The sequence below is a fragment of the Camelus dromedarius genome, chromosome 14, assembly GCF_036321535.1.
Source record: "Camelus dromedarius isolate mCamDro1 chromosome 14, mCamDro1.pat, whole genome shotgun sequence".
NCBI lineage: Eukaryota > Metazoa > Chordata > Mammalia > Artiodactyla > Camelidae > Camelus > Camelus dromedarius.
In genome coordinates, this window is record NC_087449.1 from 37107207 (window position 1) to 37130278 (window position 23072).

General features: G+C 53.6%; 2 protein-coding genes and 1 long non-coding RNA gene across 3 annotated transcripts; 1 reads left to right on the forward strand and 2 right to left on the reverse strand.

Annotated features, from left to right (window-relative positions):
• Window positions 1–1090: 1090 nt before the first annotated feature.
• Window positions 1091–3682, reverse strand: FOXD2 (forkhead box D2). The gene has a single exon (XM_031465078.2). The coding sequence runs from the start codon at window positions 3612–3614 to the stop codon at window positions 2151–2153; it is 1464 nt and encodes a 487-aa protein (XP_031320938.2). The 5' UTR covers window positions 3615–3682; the 3' UTR covers window positions 1091–2150.
• A 99-nt stretch (window positions 3683–3781) lies between these two features.
• On the forward strand, window positions 3782–11821 carry LOC135322878 (uncharacterized). Its single transcript, XR_010383843.1, has 2 exons — window positions 3782–4441; window positions 7846–11821. It is a non-coding gene; the product is annotated as an uncharacterized LOC135322878 (long non-coding RNA).
• A 9812-nt stretch (window positions 11822–21633) lies between these two features.
• Window positions 21634–22596, reverse strand: FOXE3 (forkhead box E3). The gene has a single exon (XM_064493339.1). The coding sequence runs from the start codon at window positions 22594–22596 to the stop codon at window positions 21634–21636; it is 963 nt and encodes a 320-aa protein (XP_064349409.1).
• Window positions 22597–23072: the final 476 nt, after the last annotated feature.

Genomic DNA, 23072 nt, shown 5'->3' on the forward strand with positions numbered 1-23072 from the left:
ACTCTGTCTTTTTCCTTCTCTATCACTTGTCTCCCAACGCTCACCCTCAGCATGTGTCTATTTTCTGTGAAGGCTGAATTACACCTCTGCATCTCCGTATTTCTCCCTTCTTCTATGACCTACGTTGAATGTACAGAGAAAAGAGCTAAGTAACCATTTTTGTTCCACCTAAAGCATTACCTTTCACCCAACATGCTTTCAAGTCTAGCCACTGGGAGTTTCAGGCACAGGGATTATGGAAGACTCCAGCTAGCCCAATGGCTTTGCACTCAGGCAGTAGGTTCTGACTCTGAGCATGGCTTATGGGTTAGGGAGGTTTACCCTAACAGAGCAGTGCCACACTGACTCTCTCCTTTAGCTCATGGTGCACCTCTAAGCTTCTCAGGCTGGAGAAGAGAGGGGTTTCACAGTCCCCAATTTAGGTCTCTCTGACTAGTCCATGTGCCAGAAGTTGCGAAGGGAGGAAATGCAAAGAAGGTCCAACAGTGGCCAGAGAGAAAACTCTTCTTAGAGACACAGAGATACGACAGAACCAAAAACACAGAGACACGTTCACAGACACACATAGAAATAAAAACACAGATACCCTGAAATACAACTGATGCCCCCCCAAAAAGGACAAAAAGCAAGGATATATGACAACCCCCAAATACAACACAAGCCCCGTAAGAGCCCCCACATACAAAATACGCATCAGTAAACAGCTTCAAATTGTACTTAATAAGTATAGTGTCCATGAGCACCCAGACCTGCCCAGGCCATGATAAATTCTAAACTAGAAGGAGATGAGAAACCCCAGGTGCATTTGAAACAAACCATCTCTGCGGAACCCCAGGCAGAAACCTTCCTAGGATCAGAGCGAAAATGAAAGTGCCAGAGGGGCCATAGGCTTCCCAGAATCCTGGCCCTATTAACAGCTGATGGCCAAGGCCACAGTGTCCCCTGTATTTGATAAGCCCAAGCCCTCCTTTGCCGGCCTGGGCTGCCCAGGGCCCTTCCTCACTCCCCTCTGCCTAGGAGCTGGGGGTCTTCTGGGAGAGCCCGAGCTGGGGAAGTGGAGTACAGGCAAGCAGAGAGAGCTGGTGACTGCTGGAGTTAATGTACATTTATTCAATTGACACCGATGGGGGTAGGGGGAGACAGGTTTTTCTTTTCTTCCACACGAACCATCAGACGATTTCACAGAGTCTCCCCAAGCGGAGAAGTCTAAATCAATGCACACCCAGGACAGAGAACGCAGATAGCAGCCCGCTGTACAGATATTTACACATAATTACAGGACCCCCTGCCACAGGATGTGCCCTGGCCCACCCCACCCCCACCTTTCCAGTCCCTGACCCAGACCCTCCTCTCCCACCCCGACCTCATTGCCTTTAGCTACAATAAATATCCCAGGGCCTGGGACAGAGCAGACCCCTGAGAGGGCTGCAGGCCCTGGATGGCTGGACCCAGCCGGCCACGGGGAAGGGGGAAAGTTCCTTCAAAAGTACCCAACACAAAAGAGGAAGGATTTTCCTCAAAGGACTGGGATCCCGGGTTTGCGAAGGGATTGTGGAGACCCCTTGCTTCACCTCTCCGTTCAGCTTCGTTTGTGTAGACACTGCTTTAGGCTTCCAAGAGAACGAACTTCCTTGGAGAAAAGCGGGGGCGGGGGTGAATTTTTCTTTTAAGCAAAAGCAGATAATAGGTGTCTTTAAATTAAAATATTGTAAATCAGGGCCTCAAAGTTGGAGAAGGAGTGAGGGAGAGGCAGAAAGGGAGACCTCTGCGCATTTGGTGTTTCTGGCGGGATCTGCAGGGCCTGGGCAGGCATCTCTCCGAGAAAGCATTCTTCCGGGGAGGCTGCCGACAGGCGCAGAGACTGGGAAAAAGCGAAGACTTCCCCCTCCCCCTTTTACTGCTCAAACTGGAATTGGATCATGGCTTGCGACCTCGTCCCACAGAGCAGGGCCTCTCCCTGAGCGATGGAGCCCGCTTCGTCCCAACTATCGGAGAGATTCTAAGCTTGGAGTCTGAAGTGCCAAGTCACGCGCGCCGGCCCAAAATCTGGAGACTCTTCATAAATAGACTCCCGGAGCTCCGCCGGGACCGCAGGAGCTCCCAGGAGAGACTGAGGAGTGCGGGCTTAAGTGGCCCAGAACCCGACAAAGTCAGAAGTGGCAACCACTGAGGCCAGCAACTTTGCCGGCAAACGGGGGCCCTGAGGACAGGAGCGCGTCCCCGTGGTGCGAGAGGCGGATGTGGCCGGCCACTGGAGCCAGGGCCGGAGCAGTCAGCATGGCCAAGACCTGGGTTTGACCCCCAGGACCCGCGGCCGCTGAGAAAGGCGATCCTGGGGAGCCCTCGCCTCCGCCCGGGGGTGCTGCCCCGCCGCCACCGTGGCCCATTATGTGGTCTATAGAGAAGGAAGGCCTCTGCCCGGCCGCGGCGCCCCCGCTGCCTGCACCGCCGCCCGCGTCCGTCTTGAGGCCCTGGCGCAGGAGTGCTGTGCCTGCTGCGGGAGGGCTCAGGGAAGCGGGGTAGAAGGCTTTGGCGCAGCCTAGCTCCGCGCCCAGAAAGGCGGGCAGGCCTGCGGGGCCAGGGCCTGACCCTGTGCCCGGAGCAGGCGCAGGGGCCGGAGCCGAGGCTGCGCCCGCGAAAACCGAGGCCGTCGGAGGTCCGGGTGGAGGCGCTGCGCCACGACCTGGGGGTACCGATAGCTGGCAAGGTGCGGCGGCCGCGGCAAAAGCGAAGGCGTGCGGGTGTGGATGCGCGTGTGGGGCCGGGCCCGGCGGGGGTGCGCTGTAGGCCGGGAGCGCTAACCCGTAGCCGTAGCCGTAGGCGCCGTAAGCCGCGAAGCCCGGCAGGAAGGCGCCCGGGTCCCCCGCCGCCGCAGCCCCGCCGCGCAATAGCAGCTCGGGGTGAGGGTGCGTGTGTGGATGCGGCGGCGGCAGCGGCTGCCGCTTGAAGCGCTTGCGGCGCCGCAGGAAGCTGCCGTTGTCGAACATGTCGGCCGACTCCGGGTCGAGCGTCCAGTAGTTGCCCTTGCCCGGGTTGCCTGGCTCTCGGGGAATCTTGACGAAGCAGTCGTTGAGCGATAGGTTGTGGCGGATGCTGTTCTGCCAGGCGGGGAATTTCTCCCGGTAGTAAGGGAAGCGGCCACTGATGAACTCGCAGATCTCGCTCAGCGTCAGGCGCTTCTTGGGGCTCTGCAGGATGGCCATGGTGATGAGCGCGATGTACGAGTAGGGCGGCTTCACCAGCGGGCTCCGCGTCGCCGCGCCCCCCGACGGCGGCCCCGGCCCGGGCCCCGCCGCGCCGCGAGCCGCCCCAGCGCCTGGCCCAGGGCTTCCCGCTGCGGCCGCCGCCCCACGGGGCGCTAGAGCTCGGGGCTCGCCGTCTGAGCACCCGCCGGACTCCTCCTCGTCCTCAGCGGCGTCTGCCTCGGCTTCCTCCGGTGGAGGCTCGGGGCCGAGAGGGAGCACGTCCCGGGGGGCGCGGGGCCCGGAGCGGGCAGGGAGCTCCCCCCCACCGATGCCGCCGCCCACCACGTCTATATCTGCGTCGGCCTCGGACAGGGCGGCCGGGGAGCTCTCGGAGGACATGATCTCGCAGCAGCAGCTGCCCAGGGTCATGGTGCCGCCGCCGCCGCCGCCGCTCTCCGGCTCCGCTCCGTTCGCGGCTCCGGCTCCGCCGCGCTGCCTCTGGGGCGAGTGTGTTTTGCGCGCGGGCGGGGAGGGGGCGGGGGACTGAGGCGGGCAGGGAGGGGTGTACCCCAGCTCCGCAGCGCCCCCTCGTGGCCCACTCGGCCGCTCTCACCTCTCAGTGAGCACCCGACTGGCAGCTCTCATCGCTTCCCCGGGAGCCCGAGTCCGGGCCCGCTCCTAGGGCGCGGGCGGAAGGAGCTGAGGCCTCCCTTTACCCTGCGGGTCTTGGCCCCCAGTTCCCCCACGGGGTGGGGGTGGGGGGTCGAGGGATTAGCCCCTCCCGCCTGGCGGCAGCCAAAGGCGGAAGAGCGCGAGCCCGGGGCGGAGCTCCTTGAGCGGGGCGGGGCGGGCGGAGTGCCTCGGCGGCGGGGCCCGGCGGGAACAAACAGCCGCCGCCGCGGGAGCGCGGCTCGGGTGGCCGGAGGCGGGTCCTTCTCTTCCCCGCAGACTCCTCAAACTTTCAGTTCCCAGGAGCCGCTGCCCTCAGTGCGCTCAGCCCTGGATGTTAAGGTTCACGGGGACGCCAGCAGGAGCCCGGAGCAGTAGCGAGAGTCCCCACCCATTATCTCCCCAAGGCAGTGCCCGGGCCACCAAGGCCGAAGCGCAGTTGGGGCGCCAGCGGAGCCTGAGAAGCCGGGACCGACGCCGCCGGAGTGGGGCCTGCCGGAGCCGGAGTGGCTTCCGGACCAAGAGGAGACGCACTTGAGTGATCGCGAGGAGCAAACTTGGCGTTCTCAGCCTCGGTCTTCGGAGAGGTGAGAGATTCCGGCTGCGCCCCTCTCCTCCCCTCCAAGGCCAGGACCCAGCCACCCATCCCTTTGCCTCGCCGCAGGACTCCAGATGTGGGAATGTGTGCGGGGAGACCCAAGGAGCGCGCCGCCTGCCCGTAGCCCGCTTCCCCAAGCTTCTTTGGGGCGCTTTGATCGCATTTCGGGAGCGCGGACCCATCCATCTCTCTTCAGTTTGCCTGTATCCGACCTTTTTCTGTCTCGGTATCCGTTTGTCTAACTCAGGCTCTGTGATTCTGTGTTTCTCTCACCCTCGGTGAATCTCTGCTTCTATTTCCTACGGAAACCCTTTATTTGTTTGGATGTCTGTTCGTGAATCTGAGAATCCCTCACTCAGTTTCTCCGTTTCTCCCACCACCAGTCGCACGGCAGGGCCCCCACCCTTTTCTGGCTGGACTTGTAGGCTCTACAGACAGCAGGACCCCCACGGAGACCTCCCTCAATGAACCCTGACCTCAGACGCAAGCCAGTGTTGCCTTCATCTTTCAGGATCCTGTGCACACAGTGTTGGTCCTGTGCCCTTTTTTCTTACCAGCTGGGTTCCTGCCCATGCCGTTAGGCCTCCTTCTCCCCTGGCCTCCCTCCAGGAACCCAGCAACTAGTAGCTCCAGCTCAGACTGGGTCCATCGCAACCTCTGGGGGTGACAGAGGAAATGGGCACTGGAATTGGGCAAGTACTGAGCGGATGGATGGGCTGCTGCCCCAACAGCGCCCCGCAGTGGTCAAAGGTCTGGTATGCGAGGCCCGAGACCCAGCTGCGCTCAGCTGTCACAGGCTGTAGGACAGTCAGCAAGTTACTTCCCTTGTCAGCCTCAGTTTCCTGCTCTGAATAGTAGTTAAGAGCAAAGACCCTGAAGCCGGGCTGCTGGGATCCCAGTCCTGGCTTCACCACTTACCTACTTTGTAATATCTTTCTATAACTCTTTGCGCCTCTGTTTCTTCCTCTGTAAAAGTGAGGTTAAAAGCATCCATGTCATAAGTAATGTGTAAAAGTAGCCATATTACTATAGACTACTTACAAAGAGGATATTGAGGGCACTTTGCTGACTCCTGGGGAGAGAGAAAGGGGTTGGGGGTAGTGTAGTCTTTCACCAGGATCTCAAACCCTGGTCTAGCCTTCGGCTGGGTTACTGCTGCTGTCTAATCCTCTCCAGTCACTGTGCTGAGTAGGTCCCCTGTAGCTAAATGCTGGGAGCGGGCCGGAGGGGATTTGTAGCCCCTGTAGGCTACATCTCAGCAGGGCATGTGAGGGTGGATGAAATCTCCCTTTTGTCCAACAGCACCCTCCAACCTAGTGTATTCCACAGGTTGGGCAACAGACACCCAGAGTGGAGGAGCAGGGAATCACCTAGTCTTCTGCAACATGACAGAGCAGGGCCAGGTGCAACTCTTGTCACGGAATTCTCATGAAAGGTTCTGCATCCTCCCCAGCCATCTAGCTAAGAGCAGAAAGAGTGGAAGGCAGGTCTGGATATTCATATCCTATGAGAGCAAGTCTGCTGCCCCCCCCCCTCTTCTGGGACCTCAGACCAAGGGGATCCCCCAAGTGTGCTGAGTCTGCATAAGTAGACTGTCCTTGGGAGAAAAAGAGGTCCAGTCCTCAAACCATGGCCAGGAAATTAGACAGGGACCAGTGGCCCTGGAATCAGAATTTCCAGATGATAGGACCCTCCAGGAAAAAAGAAAAAAAGGCCTTGGAGAGAAATATTTTGCATGAGTCCAAATAGACTCACACTTCCAGGGTTGCTGAATTTAGCATATTTATTTTATCTGGCAAACCTGTGCCTACACCAAGCTTGCTAATTACTACATGGAGCTCTCTCTGACACTCGCAGACACCCCACATCATCCACCACACACACCCCAGCTCCAACCCAGCTCGGCTCTGCTAATGTGTAAGTAAATGGAGAGAAAACAGCATTGGCATCATTTCAGCTCCATCTCACTTTCTGAATGTCTTCATTTTTAAAATGGCAAATGTGAACCAGTAGCTTCTTTCCTTTCCAGCACTCTCCTGGTTCCCCAGGCTAAAGCCCCCTGCCCAAGCTCAGGGTAAGACTGACTGAGGCATTTACTGACCAAATATCCTGGTTCTAATGCTCCAGAAAAGACTCTATGGAGCAGCTGCAGCCACCACCACCCACCTCTGCTTGGCCCTGCTGCACACTCTGTGCTCCTGAGACCCAGGTCAAGGGAAGGGGATTACGCCCCCTCCAGCCCTGCTTACATGGAATTCTTAAAGAATCAACCAGATTCTTCAGAACACACACAGTTGTTCTAGGAGTGGAAACTGAGGCCCAGGAGATCATGTGACTTGCTAGGCTTCTGAAGGGCCCTGGGTTGGGCTGGACCCATGTGTACAGACTCCCAGCCTAGGACTCCTGTTTACCAAATAACTCTGCTTAACCCCTGATGGAGCTCCACTCTTGCCTGTGGGAGAAGTGTTTCTGGGAGCCTCTCACCCATCCCAAGACTCTGGGCAAATTTGATTTTTAACAATGCCAGGAGTAGAAGCACTAAGGCTAGGAGAAGGGCATCCCACATTCGGGATTCGTTTAGTTTCCTGCCATTCTCCCATGGCTCCAGTCTTTCCTGACTGTAGGCTCAGCCTCTTTGACGTCTTCGGGTCTTGTCTGCCACTCCCCTCCATGAAAAAGTGGATGCTCCCCCGGAAGCCTGGGCTCTAGCACCCATGCCTGCAGCCTCCAAGATGCAGAAGGTGACAGACTGCGGGTCTTGGTTATAGTGTCACTGGTAGTTCCCGGCCTCCCTCTTCCTCTGTCTCACTATTTAGCCACTTCCCTCGATCAACCCAGAAACGACTGGGATGAAGCACTGGGGGTGGGGGGCGGGGGGACGTGTTTAGGGGTTTTCCCCTCCAAAATGTTCGGAGCACCGGGGAGAAGTCGGTTCGTGTTTATTGTGATGTGTTGCTACCGATGGCGCCCCTTCCCTTATGGCTCCTCCCTTCCCTTCTGGTCCCTGTCGACGTGCTGTTCTCCCTGGCTCGCGGGAAAGGAGGGCTCTCGGATAATTGTAAGAATATAATTAAGTCAATCGCGAACCGGCCAAGAGTGGCGCTGAGCTAGCTAGAGGCAGGGTTGCGGCGCGAAGGTCTTCCGCGGCCTTTCCACGGTTCCAGCCCGGTGAGCGCAGAGGTCCGCCCCCGGTGCAGCCCGGCTGCAAAGTGCCGCCTGAGGACCCCGCGCCTGCACACGTCTCTAGTTTATTCACAAACCCAGCCAGCCTCGGGAAAGAGGCGGCACCCGCGCAGCCACCCCCTTTTCCAGCCCCTCCACGGGGCCGCAGCTCTGGAGCGAAATGGTTGTTTGGCCGCAGTGGGTCCATCTCCCGACCCCTTTTTCCTCCAGATCTTCGCCTGCTCAAGAGCGATCGGCTCCGTTGGCCCCGGGTGGGAGGAGGGAGACTCCAGATCTTGTGACCTGCAGGAGCGATGCGGCGGGGCTCCCCACACGCGGGAGCAGGACTCGGGGTTAAGAGTTCAGGGAGACGCTGGCCTCTCTGCAAGCACAGAAATGGCAGGGCCTCCGGTGCGTCCACTTTCAACTTGAGCCCACCTGCCCAGCCCAGGCACCGGCTCAGGGGTCAGCGCCTCTACACCTCGGGTAACTTACACCTCTCGGAGGAAATGTCTTTCTCCCCTTCCCGTGTGCATGGCCACTGCCCCAGGGCTACGTGGTGGGGACTCGCAGGAGCACCCTCGAGCGCCTTCACTGCGCAGTGGCCGGACCAGGGCGCTGCGAAGCCTGTGCACTCTTGTTCGTTCGCGGGAAGAGGGTTGCAGGTTCAGGAGAAGGTGGAAATAGTTCCGCTCCCACAAGCACCCGACCTGGGACGCCGGCTTTCTCAGCAACTGCGGTAAGGCAGGCCCCATGCGCTTATGAGATGTGCCGCTGGGGCAGGGGAGTTGGGGGCGCTTCCAGGTGTGTCGGGACGTGGGCCTCAGGTCTAAATGCTCTGCTAAGTACGTCCTGGTTCCTGGCCCACGCGAGTGTTTCTGCGCCTCCGGGCCACGGTGGCTGTGTGCCCGAGTACGTCCCTGAGCGACCGGCGCCCTTGCGGGGTCCTCCCCTCCCGACCGCACATCTGTGCAGGGGACAGCCCTGGAAGGCTCGCCAGCCAGGACCACAGCTTCACCTCACGGCCTGATAGGGCGCGACCTGTTCGGGGATTCCAGACCCGCTCCGGGCCGCGGCGTGACCCCGGCGGGGAAGGAGGATGTGAGTGTGTGAGCCTGGGCAGAGGACTGCGCCGTGGCGTGAGAGGGAGGAGGGGTTACAGGAGCCTCTTGTGGAGAAGCTGGAAAGACTAACGGCGCTGCCTCCTTCCTACCAATTCCGCGCAGCTTGCTGGGGCAGCAGTGCCTCAGGAACGGGACGGCCTTTCACAGCCCTAAATTGGAGCCAGAGGTGCAGAACCGTGTGAACCTGGTCCCCTACGGTACACATACGCGCGCGCGCGCGCGCGCGCGCGCGCATTTAGCCTTTCGGAGCCCCAGGCAGGGTAACTGGTGAGGCCATAAGTCCCCGCTCAGGCGAGGAAACACTGCCATCGCCTGAGCCCTCTGCAGCTGCTGCGGAGCCGCGTAAGCCCCACCAAAGTGGAGCGAGGGGACCACGGGAGTCCCGTCCCTGCCGCGAAGACGCTGGTGACGGATTCTTGGGAAACAGCGACCCCTGGAGGAGCCGCGAAACCACACGAAGAGGCAGGAACGGGATGACTAGGTTGGGGACCAAAGTGTCCCTTCCCCAACCCACTCCTTTGAAAATAATCCTGAGACTCATTACCTCAGGATTCCCCTTTGTGCATACTTGCTTCCTTTCCCAGTCCGTACCCAGGCCTCAAATCCTGGCTTAGAATCCCGACTCCTCCAGAAAGGAGCCTTCTTGAAAGCCCAATTCATCTTCCCGTCTTCCTACTTTGAGCTCCTCAGAACCTAAAGCCTGAACTCGACTCTAGAGCTAACAGCACTAGCAACCTGCTTTCTGCCTCCCTTTCTCCGAAGAGACCATTGGTCCATCCACTCCACCCATCCTTTGCATTCCATGCTGGATGTGTTCTCCAACCACCTGCATCCCTGCCACTACCAGTAAAGAATGAAGTCATTTATTCCAAAATTGGACTGTAGGTTTTCAAAGTTAGTTTCAAAGATGGGTAAATTAAGACCCAGACCGAGGACTGACTTCCCCAAGGTCACACAGCAAATTGATTGCAGAGGTGGAACTAGATCCCAGACTCCCATTTCCCAGCCCAGAGCATTCTCCCTTTTGCCTGCATGGCGAGGGGAAATGCAAGAAGGAACGTGTGTGTCTGTGTGTCTGTGTGTGTGTGTGTTGGGGCAGGGATGAGGAGTCTGCTCCAGGATGGGGCAGTAAGGAAGGACGGCAGGGCAAAGTTGCCCCGGGAGGTCAGACTCTTCCTTCCCCCCAGCACTCACCCAAATCAAGCTACTCTGAAAGGCTCCAAATTTCATGGGGTTGGCTGAGTGTTTTATACTGGGGCTGGGAACAGCTTCAATTCAGGCAAATACCACCCTCTCCTCTGCCCTGGAAAGGGAGAGGGAGACTGTTAATACATACGCACAGGGTGCAGCTGAGACCTCAGATCAGCAGGAGCAAGCCACTGGTGCCTGCAGTTAGAAAGTTAGAGGAGAAGCTGGGAGGGTGATTTGCATATAATTTGTATGCGGCTCCAGTGATACATGTCCAGCAGCCTGAGACCTTCTCAGAGGGGCTTTCCTTCTGCAAGACGTGTGCTTCTTTGCACAGACTACCAGGCAGACTGGCCCCTGCCTCCTTGTCCAGCCTTGTCTCCAACCCTTGTGCTGTATTCACACCTGATTTACTTTTTCTTACCTCTTCACCTTTGCATGCAGTTCACTCCTGCCTGGCTCACTCCTAATCCTGTGTCCATTTCAAATGTCAAGCTCTATGAGCTGCCTCCCCCAACAGCATCCCACACTGGTCAGGCTGTGGAGGGGCCCTGCCTCTGGGCAACAAAAGCACTAATTCCCTCTCTTGTCATGATTTGTTTCCTAGTCTGCCACCCTCTGGAGACTGTGAGCTCCTTGAGAACAGGCATTATGTTGTCTTCATCATCACTGTGCCTCTTCTACAAAGTGAGGATAATAGTTGTACCTACCTCACTGAGTGGTTGTGAGATCAAATGAGAATGCATATCAGGCACTTAGCCCAGTGCCTGAAACTTTGAAAGAAGCTCAGTAAGTGCTCCCCACCATGATAACCATCATTATTAAACACTCTACCTCCTGCCAGGCATGAAATCCAACACATAGTAGGTACTCAATTAATGTTAGATATGTGGATACGTGAATGAATGAATGAATGAATGATATGACTTATTTCTGACTCTTTCTGGGACTTCCCAGAAAGTTATCTTACAACATTCAATTAGAAATATGTGTTCTCTAAGGACAGACATTATTTCTCCCCCATCAGTCCCATCCCTGAAGGGAGGAGCACATGTTCCCATTGGAAAGAGTTTTCCATGATCCCTGATGCCAGCAGTCATTGGCTTTCTCTTTCATGCTCTCTGCCTCAGTTTCTTTCTTTTAAAATGGTTCTGACCAATCAAACCAGCCAAACCCTTCCAAAATCTTCAGGGAACTCTCCATCACTTGTAAGACAAAACTCAATCTCCTTAGCATGATGAGCTGAACATGCTCAGTCTTGGGATGTCTCACCTCTTTGTTGGGGAAAACCTCCCCTCCTGTATTCCATGTGGTCCTGATGAGACTGTTTAATCTCTGCGCCCCTCACACTTACCTCCAGGAGCCGCCAGGCAACCTGGCTGGATCAAACATAGCATTGTGAGTCCAAAGCCAAGTGATAGGTCTAAGCAGGAGTAAGTGACCTAAGCTGAGCCAATCACTCCTATAAGATTTGATATAAGGACTCCGGGGCTCTGGGAGGGTGCTTCTCCTTTTGGGTCAGAAGATCAGCGCATAGGTTTCACTGCCAGCAGCCAGCCTTCCTGCCATGTGGAGAGAGCTGTTGGACATCAGTGCCCACCCACAGGAAAAAAAAAAAAAACACCCTAAGGAGACAAAGCCTTAGTAACAGTGTCAAGTCCTCTGGCTCTGCCTGAAACTGGAACCCTTAGACTTCCCAGACATTCTAAAGATATTCCCCTTTTTGTTTAAGGTAGGTTGAATTGAATTTCTGCTAGTTTGAGTTTAGCTTCACAAACAGCAGAGCCACAGGGGAGAAGGATCCTGGATTCCTGAGATCACAGAGGAGCCGTACCATCCTGAACTGCCTGCACAGACTTTCATGTGAAAAGGAAATAAACTTCAGTCTTGGTTAAGCCACTCTCATGGAATTTTCTTTGGTGGCGGGGGAGTCTGTTACTCACAACTAAACTTAACCTTAATTAATACAGGGAATACAGGGAGGGATGGGGCAGGGTCCCATAGACACAAAGGACTGGTCTGGGATTGTCAGCCTGGAGAATTAAGGGCTCAGGGTTCACACAGCCTCCATCTTCAAATCTCTACAGGGCTGACCTGGAGCAGAGAGAGACCAAGGCAAAAGGGAGCCTGAGATTTGTAAAGAGACTGGACTTCTGTGACTCTAGGGAAGGAAAAGGGTCCAACAGGGCTGTCCCTCAGAGATGCTATATTCTACTTTAATGGTAGTGAGCTCCCCATCACTGGAAATGCATGAGTAGAGGGTAGATAATCACTGGGCAGGAGTTGTAGTGGCATTTAGGTGCAGCAGAAAGAGTACAGGTCTTAGAGCTAGGTTTAAACTATGTTCTCACCACTTATTAGTCTGAGACTGATAATCTCTCTAAGCCTCTGTTTTCTCATTTGTAAAGTATCCTGATAGCTGTGCTGGAGACAGAGACCAGAAAATGTCCTGGCGCCACTTCACAGGGGCTTCTGAGGCCCATGCTCTATTTGGAGCCAAATATGAGTCAGGATGCCTTGGTGAGATTCTTCGCTCTCCTCTCCAACCTTGACATTTTTGAGGATGCCTGATCCAACCTGCCAGGAGACTTCACCTCTCCTGCCCCACTCCCACCTGTTTGTTTATGAAATTGGAGAGGTACGTGTGAGCAGTGCATCCTCTGTTCTGGACGGCCTGGATCCAGGGTCAGGGCTCTTAACTACTGTGCTCTGTTTATAATTCCAAATGTGGGCAATTGCCTTTCACAGCAATAATAATCATCATGTTTCTGCACAGCCCTGCCCTGCCCAGGCTCCTGCTCATCTCAGCCTAGGTTAGCCCCAAATGGTGCCACCTGCCACGTGAGCTGACATCACAGATCTGGGCTGACCCTGGGGTTCCCAGGCTACAGAGGGACTTGCTTTCAGCCAGGAGTTTGGCTCCGCCATCATCTCATGCCTTTCACAAGGGGCTCTGCTTGATCTTCCCTCCTCCACTTCCTCCCACAAAGCTGGGCTACTTAGATTTGGGGGATTCGAGGCAATAAAGTAGGAAATCTGAGGCCAGAGGGGAGCAGATCTTAGAACATGATTCTATGATCAGAAAAAAGGAGTCCTGACTGGGGCCCAGGATGAAAAGGGCAGGGGAGTGGAGATGGCAGCATCTGGCAGGAGGCCTGGAGGCTGGAACAGTGGAGGTCCAAAAAGTCAGTTCCCTCCAGCTGCCACCAATGCCCAGGATTTGGGGGCAGAAGGGAGAAGGAGTCATCACCCTGGGTGGATTGACAGCCAGAGCACAGACCCCACCCAGGGTGGAGGTGGCAAGTGCCCAGAAGCCAAAAGCCTCTGTGGGAAAGCCACTGGGGAGAAGGGCAGTGAGGTTTGAAAAGGTGAAATTCTGACCACAGTCACCAAGTGACAGAAATAAAAAAGGACAGCTGCCAAGAGAGCCAGTGTGACCACACAGGGAGGTTGGTGTCTTGATAAGGGCTGTATGGAAATGCACTTCTAGGGACTGTTCCTGCAGATATACCTGCACACATGACATGGGCACAGGTCTCATTGCAGCTGGTTTGGGAACGTCCAAAGGTGGACAACAATGGAACTGTCCATCAGTAGGGAGCTGATTAAGCAAATAAAGGCACATCTACATAAGGGAATAGTACGCTATGTAAAATAGAATAAAAAAAGTTCTTCATGTATTGATTTGGAAAGAGTTCCAAGATACATTGTGGAGTGAAAAAAGTCAAGATACGAAACAGTGTGAACATTATGCTTCCAACTGTGTTTTTTTAAAGGAGGAAATAATGTATATATGTTTTGTTTTGTATATGCAAGAAAAAGACCTAGAAGGATGAATAAAAACTAGTAACTGATTCCCTGTTGGGTCAAATGGGGAACAAAAGAGGAAAAGACTTTCCACTGAATACTTTTTTATACTTTCAAAGCCAAGTAAATGTATTTCCTATTTAACAAATAAATAGTTTAAAAGAAACAATGGAATCATCCCAATAAATAAGACTGAGTCTGCAGAACCTAAGAGTAATAAAAACCATTACTATGTGCTGAGCACTTTCTCAGGGCTCCAGCCTGAAAATACGGGTGGTGGCTGTAATGTTGAAGGCAGGGACGTGACAGCCTGACCTGGTGGGTGGCTGTGAGTGTTGGCCTGCCACCCTCAGGCAGGGCAGTAGGCAGTCTGGAAGCTTGGACCCCAGACTTCCTTTCTACCTTGCCCTCCTTCTTCTCTTCTGTTCCCATCCCCCTGTCTTTGCCTCCTCTCTTGGTCCCACCTAAATTGCTTTGGAAGTTGTCCAACTTTTTCAGTCTGTCAGTCTGGACAGGAGTTAGGATATAGGAAAAGGGATTCCAGAGGAACTAGAGCAGCAGGCCCTCCCCTCCCTTCCTTCAAAACCCAAACCAGAGCTCACCTCCTCCAGGAAGCCTTTCTTGTGAAATCCATCAAGCCCCAGCCCCCTCACAACTCAGGGAGACCATCTGATGCCCAAGGTGGGCCCTGTGTCTCCCTGAAGCAGGGTCCAGGCCTCTTGTTTCTAATTCTCCTCCACCCTCTAAACCCTAAGTCCAGCCGCCGGATCAGGGGTGACTCAGGCCAAAGCCAGGCATGCCCATCCCTGGCCAGGCTGCCCAGTGCAGGATACAGTGGACAGAGAAGACACAGGCCCTGTCCTGGGAAGCCCCCAGCCAGGTGGGGCAGAATATCCTTGCCCACTGTCACAGTGTTATGATCAGTCACAAAGGCCATCCCAGGCAGAGCAGGCAGAGCACATTCTCCCTGTTTCAGAGGAGCCTGAGGCCGAGCTCAGGGTTTAGACCCAAACTGGTGAGTGACCAAGGTGACCTAATACCTCCCTCGTCTTGTCAGCATTGTGCACGCTGTATTGTCACCTGCTGATATTTGACTCTTCTGAGCAGAGCAGTATCTGATTCACCTCTGAGTCCTCAGCTGGGGTGGGGCACACAATCAGGGAGTTTGCAGAGACTTGAGAATTGCTTTGAAGGACAGAGAAAGGAAAGGCCTTTCCTAAGTGTGTGACCGGGGTCTAGATCCCAGGTTTCCTGACCCCGGCATTGCACGCTTTCTTCTGTTTCCCTCTTACAGAGTAGATCAGTTCTCTGCACCAAAGATTGTCCACCCTACCCCCATTCCAAGCCCCTCTGTAGTAGGTTAGCTACCAAGGGCTGCCAAGAAGAATGGGGGAGGATGGAAGATCTGGGAGGGCTTCCCAGGGGAGGCAGGAACTGCAGCCAGTTTTCCTCTTCTGAAATAAATAATTGGGCTCCCCATGAGCAAGTGCCTGTCAGCTGTCAGAAGCCACCCCCCAGCCCAAAATAGCATCCAAATGTATCCTGGCTTGTTTCCACGGATTTCCTGCTCAAATCACGTGCATACAAGGTGGCCAATAGGTGGCGCTTTTGTCTCCGCAAAATTAATAAGAAGGGGGAGGGGACAGGAGTTTAGGGAGAGGGGAGAGAAGTGGGGAGCATCCAAGGGGGAGGAAGTGGAAAACTGAAAGAAAAAGGAAACTGGAACCTGTCACTTGGCTTGGAAAAGTAGCTTTCAAGATCAGGACTATGGGTGTGAGTTGGGGGGACACAGATGTTAGGGTGAGCTGAGGAATTTTATTGGTGTCTGAGGCTTTCCATCCACGCTTCCACCTCCACTGGCCTCTTTCTCAGAGGAAGAGAATGACTCTGGAGTCAGGCAAACCTGGAGTCTGGTTCTGAGTCAGTCACTTTGCAGCTTGACCTGGTTAAGTCACTTAACCTTTATGAGCCCCAATTCCATCATCTATAAAGTGGAGCTAATAATTCTAATAATGTGATCCTGCATTCCAGGAATAAACTGTACTTGCTTGATAGTGCATTTTTGTAATACACTACTGGCTTCAGTTTGCCGATACTTCGTGAGGAACTCTGCATCTTCTTTCGTATGTGAGAATGGCTATATTTCACATGTTCATCCCTTCTTTATCAGTTTTTGATAACATAATTAAGTAGATAAGATTGGGATGACTTCCTTTTTTTGTGTGTTCTGGAACAATTTTTATGACTAGAAAAATAGCTTCCTTGATGGTTTGACAGAATTCACAGGTAATACGGGCTAGCCTAGGTGCTCCCTAGTGGGAGCAATGGAGGAATGGTCTCTGACAGTGTTCTCTGTTTCTTTTGTACTAAGAGGTCTATTGAGATTAGTTACTCCTTAAATTAGGCAAGCCAGATCAGGATGTCTGCCAGCCAAATGCCCAGCCCTAAACTTTCAAGGTGTGCATGAACCTGTGATTAAGTGGGAAAGTATGCAACCTCCATGTGAATAGGAGGGTTTTAGCCAATGGCTGATTGTTTCTTTATCTTTGCATATCTACTTTTCTCCACCACTGCTTCCACCAAGCCACCATCCTTTCCTATCTGGATACTGGTCACCACCCCACCCCAGAGCCCCTCTAACAGCATATTTGGGGCTATGACATTTCCTCTGAGCACAAGTTTGACTGCATTCTATGGATGTTAATATGTACTGGTCTCACCTTTATTAATTTTAAATAGTCTATAATTTTAATTTCCCTCTAACCTAAGGGTTAAGTTTTTAAATTTTCAAGTAGGTAATTAAAATGTGGGCCAAGAACATGTTCTTATACATGTGTGACTTTTGAACACTTTTGAATGTGTGTTTTCATTTCAATAATAATCTTAATAATCTTAAATTTCATATACACATATTCCAGATCACTCAGATAACCTCCTGTTATCACAAGTATCAGAGACCTGATATATAGAGTCTTCATTTGCATTTATTATCAAGTAGTGTTTCTTTAATCTTGAGATAAGGCAAAAAATGAGGTAGCCTTTATAAATAAATGCTGTGTTTGGGCCTGTTGGTGGCATGGCCTGCTACATGAAGGAATGCCTGCACTTCATTCAAAAGAAAAAAAAATGGTGGATGAATTTAGACATCACGTGGTGCAAGGCACACCAAACCCAAAGACCTGCAGTGGAGGAGTCAGGGCCACGTTCATGGTGCACGGGATTTAGTTTCAGCAAAACAATATCTTCCTTTACATTTGATTAATGTAATGAATTTGAAATTTTATTTTGAAGCTCTGAATTTATTAAAGAATTTTGTTTTATAGTGATAAAACATAAGTTTTACATAAGTGATACAAATCTAAGGAACTTATACCTGCACATACTAAATGACATTATAATAAAAATTTAAAGTCAATACTGGGGGTCCACACAATTTTCTTCCTTTAAGAGGAGACCACTTTAGCCTCTTGTATCTCACAAAATCCTCCCTCTACCTCGTACTTCTAGGAATTCCCAGGGAGGTACTTCACGCGGGCTTAGAAGCCAACCCTTTCTCCCTGTTCTTTCTCCCCGTGGCCCATTTTTTCTCCTGCCTTCTCAGATGAAGCACAGCCCTGAAAATTTCCTGAAGGAGCCTCTCTGTTGATATACTAGTCTGTGTCCCTGCTGAGGATGTCACTTTCCTAGGTACTTAATTTTCCATGTACCAGGGTGATGTTGGCCAGTTTCTTGAGCTGGAGCCAACGAGCCCTCTAACTGGCTCAGCGCTATCCTGGACCCAAAGCCATCCTTCCAGTATTCCAAGTCCCTCTAGATCAGGAAGAAGCCTGGCCTCAGCTCACCTATAAGGATTCTTTATTCCTATAAGGAAATCAGAACCATTCCCCTGCCTTAATCCTCCAGCCAAAACTAGGTAGTACCTATGTAACTCAGGAAACAATCTCCCATTCCCTTCTTCCTCAGCCCCTCCAAAATAAAAGTCCACAAAACACAGCTTTGACTCAACCATTTCATCATCAAAGTGAACACTTAGCTTCTCATGCTAAAATAATCATCTTAATTTCAGATGTGCAAAATTTCCTCCCAAATTGACCTTGACTACAATAAAGAAATAAACCAAAAGGGAAGATTGGAATCCCGGAAGCACAGGATCCAACACAGGATAGAGATGGAGGGAATTCCAAGTAATTCTCAGGAAAACGGTGAAGGGAAATTTCAGGTCCACATCTGGGCAGCAGACATGAAGTGCAATCAGCCCAGGCTGGAGCTGGAGGACACAGGGCTCTGGGAGAGATGCCCCCAGGAAAGGAAAAACACAACAACCCAGAGTGATGACAGATTTCCTGATAAGTTTGGCCTCATGAAAAATTGTGCTATTGGAAGATACGGGAAGAAGATTTAGCCAGAGGAACAAAGAAAGCTAAGCAAATGAAAAAAATTAGGCATTGACTCCAGGAAAAATCAAAAGTTGCACCAAAGGGGAAAAAAAAAAGAAGTGTAGTCATGGTACATTGGCAGCTTATCAGAGGACAATATTTATACAGTAATAATAATAATGCAAATGCTAAAAACTAATTTAACCAAAACTTGGTAATTTGGATGGGGATGGGAAGAGATAGAGACCTAGAGGTAAATGATCATCTACATAATAGGAAGTGAGTCATTACTGTTTTAAGAGAGAGGAGTGTAAGCATGGAAACATGGAAGTACGTTCCAAAAGAGACTTATGAACTGAAAGTAGATGCTTCTAGGGAACAAAGCAGGGGTCCTGGCAGTGGGGCAAGACACCACTAAAGACCTTTGATTGCTATTTGACTTATTAGATTATGTGATTGTTTCAATTTCAAAAAAACAAAAATTAAGTGTTAAAAATACATCTTCAGAGTAAAGATGACTTCAAGCTTTCTATAAAAATGAAGGGGGAAGTATTTACACATTTCTGAAGACTATTCAGATTATTTTCTCCAAAAGGGGGGAAGGGGAAATAATACTGAAATCTCACTTCTAGATTTTAAAAAGTGCTTGGTGTTTTTTAAAGATGGAATTGAATTAGGGCTTTTGTTTTGTTTTTTCAACAGCTCCTAAAGTGTCGAAATCACGAGGGCACTCTATGACATACAGCTTTCCAGACAATGAACTCTATAAGGGCATAAACACTCTCATATTGTGTCTGTATTGGCCTCAGAGCCCAGCACAGGGTCTGGCACACAGGAACCCTCCATGCTGTTGAGTAAAGGAAATTAAAGAGGCATTTTAAAAATAAAATCTTTCTGATTTTCCAGTTCAGTAGTGACCCTTCTAGTATTTCCGTGCAGACATTTCCCATCTCGTCCTCACTATTTCAAGATCCCAGGGACAGAGACCTGCAAGGCAGGGGCAAGAATGGAATTCAGAATTCAAGAAGTACTTCCTGGCTTCAGGAGAGTAAGAAGGGTCCTCCCCTTCACTTCTGGGGAAATTTCTTGGTTTTGGAAGGAATGTATCAAGAAATCCTGTGAAGCAGGGAGTGTTTCTGTAACACCATTTGGAGCAGAAGAAAGTTTGCATTTGGATCTCTGTGGAGCTCTACTCCTTAGAGAACTGAGGGAGGGACCTTGGCTACCTGCTGGGCCCAAGGGAGGGACAAAGGGGACCCAGTCTCCACCTCCATCTCTTTCACCTCTTTCAGCTCTTTTGCAGATCACTCAGAGGACTGCAAGTGAGAATGGATAAGAAGGTGCCAACATACTGTCAACCCAATAATTATTCAGTATGTCAGGCACAATTTTAGACACTAGGGATTCATTCAGTCAGTCAACAAATATTAGGTGAAGGGCTGCTATGCATCCAGCAAATTAGACCTGTCTCTTGCTCAAAGGGGTTAATAGCTGGGGGGGGGGGGCAGTCTATCCAGGACCTTTCATACCAGGCTGTGCATACCTACTGCCCTACCTCCAAAGAGGGCCTTCCCTGCCTTCTCAGATTCCCTGGATCTTTTTCCTCTGTGAGCTGCCTACTCTCCACTCTCACCCTCCATCACTGCCCCAGAGCTTTAAACTCTTGTATGTAAAAGAGGTGCCTCAGGCATGTCCAACATGCAAATCACGCTCAGCCTGGGCTCAGGCATACTGATCCCCTCCCATCCCGGCCTTGCCCACACCTAATCCAGGCCCTACCAGACTGAAAACCCTGGGGCAAAGGAGCTTGGAAAAGCCCGATGCTTAGCCTTTGGGTCAGCACCAGAGAGCATGATAGGGTCAAAGACCAACTCCCTCCCTCTTGACACAACCTCCAAGTCTCTGCTCAGTGCTGCCCTGTCCTTGGTGCTGGGGACAGTCATGAATCAGGTGGAACATCTGCTGCCCCAGCTCCTAATCCAGTAGGGGAGGTAAAACAGGGCCATAGCTGATGGGGCAGAGTCCAGCTCCAGTTCAGCAGGGCATGTATAGTTCTGCAGCCTGGTCTCACTCTTTAAGGTAGGGAGTTTTAGCCTTTTAAACGAGCCCCAGCCTTAGCCCAGTGCCTTTCCTCCAGAATACTGTGCAAACTAATCACGTGGGAATTTTGTTTAAACACGTAATTGGATGATTCAACCTGAGGCAGAGCCTGAGAATCTGCATTTCCAGCAAGCGCCCAGGTCCCTGTACCACACTTTGAGTGGAAGGCACTAGAGCTTTTGTCTCATTTCTCTGAAGGCTGATTGGTAATGTCTCTTCCCCACTGATCCATAAATTCCTTAAGGCAGGAATCTTGCCCATTTGTTTAGTGATGTATTCCTGGTGCTTGGAACATTCAGTCAGGGCTTGCTGGAGAAGTGGATGCTCCCTGATCCACGGGAGCAGGGAATAATCCCTCAGAACACACAAACCCACTAGCCAAATACACTCACGTGCACGCCCCGTCTCATCTCTGCCAGCCTCTGGGATGCAGCAGGTGATGGCATTTTACCAGGCCTACTATGTGCACAGCTATGGCTTAATCACATCCTAATCCTACTTCCTGAACCTTTGCCTGATAACTCACAAGGGGGATCACCCCATATGGCTGCCCAAGATCCTGAACAAAGCTCCCCCACTATCTCCCCAGATCATTCCCCCAAGTCACCAGCCAGCACACAGAGCCCAGAGGAGGGTTTCTTCTTTTTTTTTTAATTAAACTAGTTTTAATTAAAAAAATAATACCCTAGTAAGTCCTAATTTTTTCCAGATGGTGGGGCAGCCCACTAACTCCCCTTTCAGTCAGGAACCCCTGGTGCTGATTGTCTCAGAAATGAAGAACTGTCCTCAGGGTGGGGAACAGCGCAGAAAGGTGTGTCTGTGCGGAAGAGGGGCGCTCTCCCTGTAAGAACCTGAGAACAGGCTGGTAAGTGGGGTGGGGGACACACTTGTTGGGGGAATGAAGGGAGGACAGCAAGGGAGTCATGGACCCAGGAGTCTGACCTCTAATGTGTTATAAAAACACCAAGGCAGGCTGAAGAAATAAGGAGCCAGTCGGGAGGAGGCTTGAGATGGAAGGTCTGGCTTCCAAAGGCTTGGAATTTGCCAGAAACCTGGGGTGGGGTCTCACAGGTGGTGATCCAGCTGCGGGAACATGGGACCCAAAACAGTGCTGGGGGCGGGGTAGAGGGGGAAGGGTGTACAGATGAGGGCTCACAGTGGAGGGAGAAAAAACCAGGACCTCATAAGTCGGATTGCGGGGTGGGTGGTGCGGAGAGGGTGCGTTCAGTCCGGTGGAGAGATGGTGGGAGGCGCCCCAGGGTTGGGGGACAGAGACAGACGGAACAAGTGTGCGCAGTCCATGAGGCAGAGCTGGGGAGCTCCGAGGTGCACTCCGAGCCAAGGTGGGCAGAGATGGGGGCTCCCAGTGCCCCGTCCTGGAGGAGGGGGGCCGGGCCGCTCCTGCGAGGCGGGCGGGGCGGGGCTCACAGGTAGCGCTCCAGCCCCGACGCGTAGCCGGGCGGCCGCAGGTAGGCCTCCCCGGGACCAAGCGGGCCAAGCGCGGCCGCGGGCCCCGCCAAAGCCAGCAGCGGCTCGGCGGGCAGCGGGCCGGGGCCGGGGCCAGGGCGCGTCGGCGGCAGCCCCAGGCGGTCGGGCGGCGGCGAGTAGAGCGGCGGGGAGGCGGCGGCCGCGCAGGGCGGGAAAGCAGCGTCGGGCGCGGCGCAGCAGGGCGGCTCGGGGGCGCCCAGCCCCGCCAGCTCGGGCGGCAGGCTGACCAGGCTGTCGACGCTGAAGAGGCGCGCGGGCGGCGCGGGGCCCGGGGCGGCGGGGGGCGGCGGGAGCAGCGCGGGACCCGGGCCGGGCGCGTAGGGCGCGTAGGGGAAGGGCGGCGGGCCGGCGGCGGGCGCGGGCGGCGCGGTGGGGAGCGCGGGCAGCTCGGCGCGCTTGAAGCGCTTGCGGCGCCGCAGGAAGCTGCCGTTGTCGAACATGTCGGCGGCCGCCGGGTCGAGCGTCCAGTAGTTGCCCTTGCCCGGGTTGCCCGGCTCGCGGGGCACCTTGACGAAGCAGTCGTTGAGCGTGAGGTTGTGGCGGATGCTGTTCTGCCATTTGCGCGGGCTGTCGCGGTAAAAGGCGAAGCGCTCGGTGATGAAGCGGTAGATGGCGGCCAGCGTGAGACGGCGGCCCGGGGCGTGCGCCAGGGCCATGGCGATGAGCGCGATGTACGAGTAGGGCGGCTTCCCGCGCTGCAGGGGCCGCCGCCGCCGCCGGCCCGGGCCCGGAGCGGGCGCGGGCTCCGGCTCCCCGCGGCCCGCGGCCGCCTCCTCAGGCTCAGGCCCCGGCTCGGCACCGGCAAGCGGCGAAGGCGGCGGCCCCGACGGCGCGACCGAGGGCGGGGCCGGGAAGCCCGAGAAAGCGGCGGGCGGCTCCATGTCGCTGCGCCCAGTCATGGGGATGCGGCGGGATGCCCGCGCTCTCGGAGGGAGCCTGGGCAGCTAATCTTCCTTATATGGACACAGTCCCCCTCCCCCTGCCCTCAACCAGGGGCGAGGGCTCTGAACCTTCTCCTCTGGCCAGCGCCTCCCCTCTAATTTGCCTTCCCAATCCTCCTGCAGTGCTGACAATTCTCCCCCATCCCTATCCCCATCCCCACCTCCCACAGTTCACCCCTCCCTGGGTCACATCCCTTTGGGTCAGTCTTTCCCAGATCCAGCCTCATCTCTTCCCAAACTCCATTGGGTCAGTCCCTGGCCCTGGCCCCATCCCACTGGATTCCATTAACCCCCCTCCCTTTCCTCTCCTCCCTCAACCTCCCCAACTTTGGGTCAATGCCAATCACAAATCCACCCATTCAGCTCACTCTCTGGGCCCCCTCCCCATTATTCTTCTCCCAGCTAAGTCCTGTCTCCAACATCTTTCTCTCCTA

What these genes read in the sequence shown, in the direction of transcription:
- FOXD2 (XM_031465078.2), bottom strand. Translation starts at nt 3,614, where the DNA reads ATGACCCTGGGCAGCTGCTGCTGCGAGATCATGTCCTCCGAGAGCTCC.
- FOXE3 (XM_064493339.1), bottom strand. Translation starts at nt 22,596, where the DNA reads ATGACTGGGCGCAGCGACATGGAGCCGCCCGCCGCTTTCTCGGGCTTC.